The sequence below is a fragment of the Quercus robur genome, chromosome 3 (assembly GCF_932294415.1).
Source record: "Quercus robur chromosome 3, dhQueRobu3.1, whole genome shotgun sequence".
Classification (NCBI taxonomy): Eukaryota; Viridiplantae; Streptophyta; class Magnoliopsida; order Fagales; family Fagaceae; genus Quercus; species Quercus robur.
In genome coordinates, this window is record NC_065536.1 from 10,026,657 (window position 1) to 10,034,233 (window position 7,577).

The 7,577-nt window shown below is 33.5% G+C and overlaps 1 protein-coding gene across 50 annotated transcripts in view; it reads right to left on the minus strand.

Moving 5' to 3' along the window:
• Positions 1-3,372, minus strand: part of LOC126716982 (putative disease resistance protein RGA1) — a 103,923-nt gene extending 100,551 nt beyond the window's left edge. For 16 of the 50 annotated variants that reach the window (XM_050418067.1, XM_050418076.1, XM_050418074.1 and 13 more), the window contains exon 1: positions 11-3,367. In XM_050418067.1, coding sequence (XP_050274024.1) covers positions 11-3,220 — 3,210 coding nt within the window. In that variant the 5' untranslated portion in view covers positions 3,221-3,367. Of the gene's footprint in view, positions 1-10 lie in introns of all 50 variants that reach the window. The other 34 variants (XM_050418117.1, XM_050418115.1, XM_050418116.1 and 31 more) reach the window with 6 other exon arrangements.
• Positions 3,373-7,577: the final 4,205 nt, after the last annotated feature.

Sequence of the window (7,577 nt, forward strand, 5' to 3'; positions counted from 1 at the left end):
GTGCAGTAAGGTTGCCAATCCCTTCGGGGAGTGATACCAGACAGGGCAAATCGAAAATTCTAAGATTCTGAAGTGCAGTAAGGTTGCCAATCCCTTCGGGGAGTGATATGAGATTGAAGCAACTAAAAATTTTAAGGTTTTCAAGTACCGTAATTTGAGGACTGACACCAACAGATTGTGTGTCTTCATCACAGAATAGATCAACCTCCTTGCACTCGCTAATAAACAGCGTCTTGAGGGAGGTGAGATGTTGCATAAATAGAGACAGAGATAGAGATTTTAGTCTATCGCATTTCTCTATCCGTAGCTCCTCGAGAGAAGCCAGGTTTTGCAACCACTGCTCTGGCAGAAACTCTATGTCCTCAATCCCAGACAAAGATAGAATCTTTAATTTGGAGAGAGGAGGGGAGGAGTTCGAAGCAGAGGGAACCAAAGAGATTGCTTTCATATTCATTGTTTGTTGCAATGGATTGCAACTGCATTCTGTCAGTCGTAGCGGTTTTTCAAGATTTGGAAACAACGGCATGCAAGTCAGGTTTTTGCAACCCCTAATTTCCAACTGTAAAAGACGAGGAAAAGATACATGCTGCTGGTATTGTTGACTTGATGTTGCCACACCCACTGTAGCCCTCCTCCACCATCCCTTTAGATTAGGGCAATTCTGCAATTTGAGTGACTCTAGGGATGGGAAAAATGTTGATGAAGCAGAGATCCCTTCAGTGATTTCCCGGTCTGATATGTATTCCAGGCCATCCATATGTTCTAGAGATAGATCTCGGAGATTTGGGAGTTGATACATTGGCGATAGATATTGGCACATCGAATTTGATATTTTTAACATCACAAGACCAGTCAGAGAACGAAGCCAACTCGGAAATCTCACACCCTGGTACCCTTCCACCTTCAACTTTTTTAAATTCCGGTGTGGCTGGAGACCTTCCATTAAATTTTCATCTTCACAAACACCTGCGACATCGTTACCCAGCTCCTCATCCCATATTAATACCAATTTTCTAAGATGCTGCTTGTCCTTCAAATTCGCAGCCTTGGCTTTAGAGGTGGCATCTTCCACCCGTACCTTAATTTCTATTCTTAGTTCTCCTCTCAAGTTATTTAGCTTGTTCAATTCCGGAAGACCACCGCAAGTAAGTCCCTCGTTTACAATAAACAACGGTAATACTTGAAGAGAAGTCAACTGTCCTAATCCAGGTGGCATGTAAGTCAAACTGTCACAACCTTCTAACTCAAGATTCCGGAGGTTGAACAAATTTTGAACGTTTCCCGGTAGTTCTTTAAGCTTACCACAATAACTAAGGTTTAATGTTTGCAAATTCAACAATCTAGTAATAGAAATAGGGAGAACTCTAATTTTATTCCTAGAAAGATCAAGATACTTTAAATATGTCAACTCTTCTATGGAATTTGGCACGTAAATAATATCTGAGCCACGTAGGCTTAATGCACGCAAGCATCTTAAACTAGAAAAAAGTATTTCAAGAGGTGGTTTTTGACAACTTGATTCTTTCTCACCAGTTATTAAAATCAACGTGCGTATCTTCTTTGCTTTGAATAATGAGCTTAAATCCTTCTTAAGCACATTGTGAGATGCAATTGATAGGTGACGAACATTCTTTTTGACATTTTCTATATTTGAATCAATATATGTGCACTCAACTCTTGAGATTGATTGTGCAAGATCATGGATTAAATCATGCATTTTAAAACTAATTACATTCCCAAAACTATCTTCTCTAGCTTCTTGGAAGAAGGACCTCCAAAGTAGATCCATACAGTAATCATTAGCAACATCCTCCATATGTAGCTTTTCGTTTGATAATTGGATAAATCCTTGTGCTATCCATAGATTTATCAATGAAAACTTTGAAATCTCATGATCTTTAGGAAATAATGAACAATAAGCGAAACAACACTTTAAATGTGATGGGAGATGATCATAACTCAATTTTAGAATCGGTAAAATACCACTATTATTTTCTTCTTGAGTTACATTTGTAAGTTCTTTATTCTTGATATATAACCATTCATCCTCTGTCTTTTTGAAGAATAATATTCTGCCTATTGCCTTAATAGCAAGAGGCACTCCACAACATTTTTGTACAATATCCCTTCCAATTGCTTCAAGATTAGGATTAATCATCTCTTGCACTTTTCTAAATGCCATTTGCTTAAATAGAGACCAAGATTGGTTTTCCGAGAGGCCTTTTAGATGATACGACGGTAAGATTGTGCTAGTAATCGCTGCAACCAATTTAGTCCGTGTTGTTATCACCACCTTACTTCCCTTTGAGCCACGTATCAAAAGTCTTTTCAAATTACACCACTTTTCCTCATCCTCGTTCCACACATCATCCAACACAAGTAAATACTTCTTTTGGTTGAGTGTTTCACGAAGTTTATTTTGTACTTGCTCCATGTCAAGGTTTTCATGTTTCGAAACATCTGCACATCTAATTATCTTTTCAGCAATTGTTTTTACATCAAAGACATCAGAGACAGACACCCACATGCGCAAGTCAAAATAATTCTTCACTTTCTCATCGTTGAATACATATTGAGCAAGTGTGGTCTTCCCCAGCCCCCCAATCCCCACTATGGATATAAACGAAACATTCTCTTGCACATCATAGTCCAATAATAGATCTATAATGGCCTTCTTATCCTCTTCTCTCCCTATAACTTCTTCTTCACATACAAATGAGCAAGTTTGACCCCTTTCCCTAGTCACGACCCTTGTTTCTGATGGATGTACTACAAACTGAAACTTATTCATATCATTTGCTATTGCATCAAATCTCTCCCTCATCGCTGTTATTTTTTTAGCCATATCATGACAAAAAGGAAGTTGGCTTGAACTTGTAAAGAAAGCAGTAATAGGATTAGACTGATAAGTACGTACCGTCTTTGTCATTTCATCATCCCCTATCACCCTTAGACGCATATCTTCAGTGTAGAATTCGGTCAGCAAGTCATCCGCATCATAGACTGCGTCCCTGAGCCTCACGAGCCAGTGCTTGACTTGATAGTTCTTGACCTGCTGCTCCTCAGCATCCAGAAGTACAGCTTGAACAGCGGAAACAGTATCCTTCAATTTTTCGAACTCATCTTCGACACCCCACATGGATCCAATCTCTGCGAAAACCATAGAGCCCAAATTTTCAATGATCGTCTGCGCAACGCCATACAGGATTGCTTCGGCCATTTCTTCTTGGTAAGCGAAAGAAAACAGTGAAAGATAGATTAGATCACAAGAGAGCAGAAAGCAGTAGTGGTTGAAGTTGAAATGCCAAATGTGTGAGAAGGAATCAAAGGCTTGGAAGTTGCTCAGGTTCACAAGTATTCATAAAAGGGACCCCACTACAAAGCTTAATAATGATTCTACCTGAGAAAAAGCTTCACCATTCAACTCCGCGTGAACGTGGCAGTGTCACTTTTTCGTTCTTGTCATTTTGTTCAAGTTCATTTTACTTTTCTGTCTGTGTATTTTTTTTTTTTAAGATTGTTGAAATTGACTCTGATAGCATCTCCAACGCAAGTTGTGTCCTTCTATTTAAAAATCAATTAGTTACAGGAAAACACACTTTCTTAACATCATACCTCACAAGTTTATTTTTAGAGTAATTGAAAGGGATTAAAATATGGTTCCTAACAGTTTTAAAAATTATTTAACGACACTAATTAATTTTTTTAATAAGAATAATATTGGATATATAATTATATTGAATATCTATATATTTTTTTTACTTCTATTTACTTTTCTAATTTTTACTGTAATTACAAAACAAATATTTTCAATAATTAATGGTGTCAAAATTCAAAGACTAGACATTGCAACAAAATAAAATATGATTTTATAATGATATTTTTAATTTTATACATAAAATGGGAAATTACAGAATTAATTATAGATGATTGTAGCAATTTAAATTATTGTTTAGTTACATTTTAATAGATCGATCACAAATAATTGGGTAGAAATATGTTAAGAAACAATTATTCTATATATATATTCTTTTAATAGAAACAATGATTGAGTAGAAATATGTTAAATTATATATCGTTTAGTTATATTCATTCCTTGTTTTTTCGAAGCAATTCTTAAGTACGTGAGAGAAGGAATAACATATAAGTTTGAAGTTGCTCTGAGAGAAGGTTGGGCTTTACCAAAGATGAAAAAGGGCCCCCCACTGATCAATAATGATTCCACTTGAGAAAAAAGCTTCACAGCTGCAATTATTTGACTCCGCGTGAAGACTATAGAGAACATGTCCACACTTTCAGCGACATATGCATGTGAAATGTTGACATAAAGTTTTATTTTTTCCGTTGTTTTTTCTCCGTTTTGTTTTTTTACTCAAAAAAAAAAAAAAACTGGAATGGAAGGGGGTCCGTGTTGCTAAGAAAATTCATTGGTTGGGAAGAATGAAATTCGACTTGAATCCTATAATCTGATAAGTAATTTCCTGCAATCTCATAAATAATCCACACAAGTTCAAAATCAATCTAATCAGGATATGTTTGGAAAGGAATGAGGTGATGATTTAGAGATTCAACCTTTTCTCATCATGAAACATGGATTTTATTAATGTGCATCTTAAAGGCACACATTAACTGGACCCATGAAATATTTAGAATGGTAGAAAATCATGCTGCAGATGATGTAAACATATGCTACCATTCTTTATAATCACTGAATCATCATTAGTTAATTGTGGATGCCTACCTAAGAAATGGCATCAAAATTTTCATTTGAAAGTGATGAGAATATCAAGGCATGTTCTCTGTAATAATCAATTTTGTTCCCATTTCTCTCAAACAGCTTATAGGCCATGCCTTGAATGTTGTTCCCAATTCTCCATTTCCTTCCATCAGGTGACTTATGGCCGCCACACAAAATTGTTCAAAATCCAATATTCTGTATTGAATAGAACTAATATGCAACATACACAAGTAGAAAATCAGCAGCCACTCTTATCATTATAGTGTTATTTTAGGAAGTAAATTTTTATTAAGGCAATCAGTTTTAACAAACAGAGATACAAATTTTGACAGTATTACCATGTTGGCATAATCTAGGTCCTGTGAATCATTCATTGCATTGTTAGAGTTCTTTATCACAGCCTGCTGCTATATCTACCACTATTGCTAATGGCTCAAGAGTACTAAAATAAGAGAAGACAAGATTAGAAAAACATCTGACCATCTTAAAGGTTTGTAATAAAGAGGTGAAATCACTCATGCTAGGCCTTAATAGTGTGAATTGTTCCTGCAGAGACACTTAACTGAGCTACAATTAATATCTTTGCAAAAGCCTATCACGATGGCACAAATCACATGTTTATTCCTCCCATTATATCCAATGTTTCAGACCAAGGATATTGTATAAACAAATAATAACTCTATTCACGGCTCTAATAAAGTTAAGTATTAGAATTTAATGACAAATTCTAGATGATTTCTACTCAATTTTACTTTCTTCTCTTACCTATTAAAAAAAACTTCGATTTCTTAAATTTATTCTATTTTGCTAGGAATTCTCAAGAGATTTTTTTTTCTTCATTATCTTTTTTAAAAACAAATTGAATGGGAATTAAGGGGTCTGTACTGCTCAGAAAATTAATTGGTTGGACCTACCAATCAAATAATACTTACTTTTTATATGCTGGCAAGCTCATTTTAGGTTAATCTTGATAAATCATCATGAAACAAGAAACTCATCCACTCAAAAAGATATTAGAAGAGAGATTGAGAATGACAAGCAAAAGAGAAAGAGAGTTTAAGAAGGGAAAATCAAACCATGAGAAAAGTGATGGGAATCTTTTTTAGAATATGCTAAAATCCTATGGTCCTTATAAGGTTCCTATCATCTGATATATAATTTATTGTGACCTAATTAAAAAAATTGCATTGCTTTAAGTCAATGCAGTCAAAATATCTTGGAAAAGAATAGTGTGAATATCAGAGGTTTGAACCTTTTATTTCCAGAATTTGAAATATAAGAATATATTTTAAGAATAAAGGAAGAAACATAACTATATACAACACGTTTAGGAATTAGGATTGCAAATGATGTAACTTTGTGCTAACATTTGTACAGGGTATGAGGAGCTAAAGTAAACCTAAGTAACTTGATGAAATAATATTCCAATCAACACTAAGAATTGCTATTTTGCTGTTCTATTTTCAAATAAATAGATAAATAAATAAACCTATTGCCTAGTTAAGGAGAGAACTTTCGGCGAAAAGTTTCAAGTCAAATACTCATCAGCTCAGCTAAATGAAAAAAAAAAAAAAAAAAAAAAATTGAGGGAATTCATTCCTTTTCCATTTTCATTTTTTTTTCTCCGTTCTCTCTAAATGGATTATATCTCATTGACCATTAAAAAGAGCTGGAAGAATCGCTCCATACAAGAATAATATTTTTAATAAGAATAATATAGGATATATAATTATATTGAATATCTATATATATATTTACTTCTATTTACTTTTATAATTTTTATTGTAATTACAAAACAAATATTTTCAATAATTAATAGTGTCAAAAATCAAAGACTAGACATTGCAAAAAAATAAAATATGATTTTATAATGAATTTTTTAATTTTATACATAAAATGGAAAATTACGGAATGAATTAATTATAGATGATTGTAGCAATTTACATTTCAATAGATCACAAATGATTGAGTAGAAATATGTTAAGAAACAATTATTTTATATATATTCTTTTGCTTATATTTTGTCAATATATATATATATATATATATAAATTTGATAGGTATTTTGTCAATATTAAATAGATGCTAGTTTTATTTTTTATTTATATTAACTTAATTTTTTAATTTTAGTGTTTATTATTGTTATTTTTTTAGTTTGGGCCCCTAATAAATAACAATCCAGATTCCGTTCCTGCATTAACAAATAAAGAGAATGAGCAAAATTGCACATTACCCTTAAACTTCCATGTTGTTGCACTAAGACCTGCCAATTTGATACATTAAAAAGCCATGTTTTTAGTGCCTTGAATATATCACTGCCAGTAAGATGTGTGAGACTCTTTTTCTTTCCCGTTGGTGCTCTTTCTTCGAGCTAAGACCCAATTCTTCTCGTTAATCTGCTGATAAAACTTTGGTCCAAGTTTTGGATACAGTGTTTACTTCTCAAATAGGTCTATGATAGTGTGTTTCTGATTTATTACTTTTATGGGTTATTTTGGTACTCCCATTCTCGAAATTTCAAAAATTTGGTATGTACAATTACAACTTAATAATCAATCATGTTTGTGAGGCTCAAACAATGGAATAGAACATGTCCTTGAAAATATTTGTTGCTTTCAAAAATGCATTTGTTGATATTTAAGTTTGTCTACTATATTCTTTATCATCCTAAAGAGAATGGTGGGCAGATTAAGTGATAACCATTCAAATTTGAAACCTTGACAATATATTAAGTGACGTAGCTTCATTCCTTGTTCTTTTCGAAGCAATTCTTAAGTACGTGACAGAAGGTATAAGTTTGAAGTTGCTCCGAAAGGAAGTTGGGCTTTACCAAAGTTGA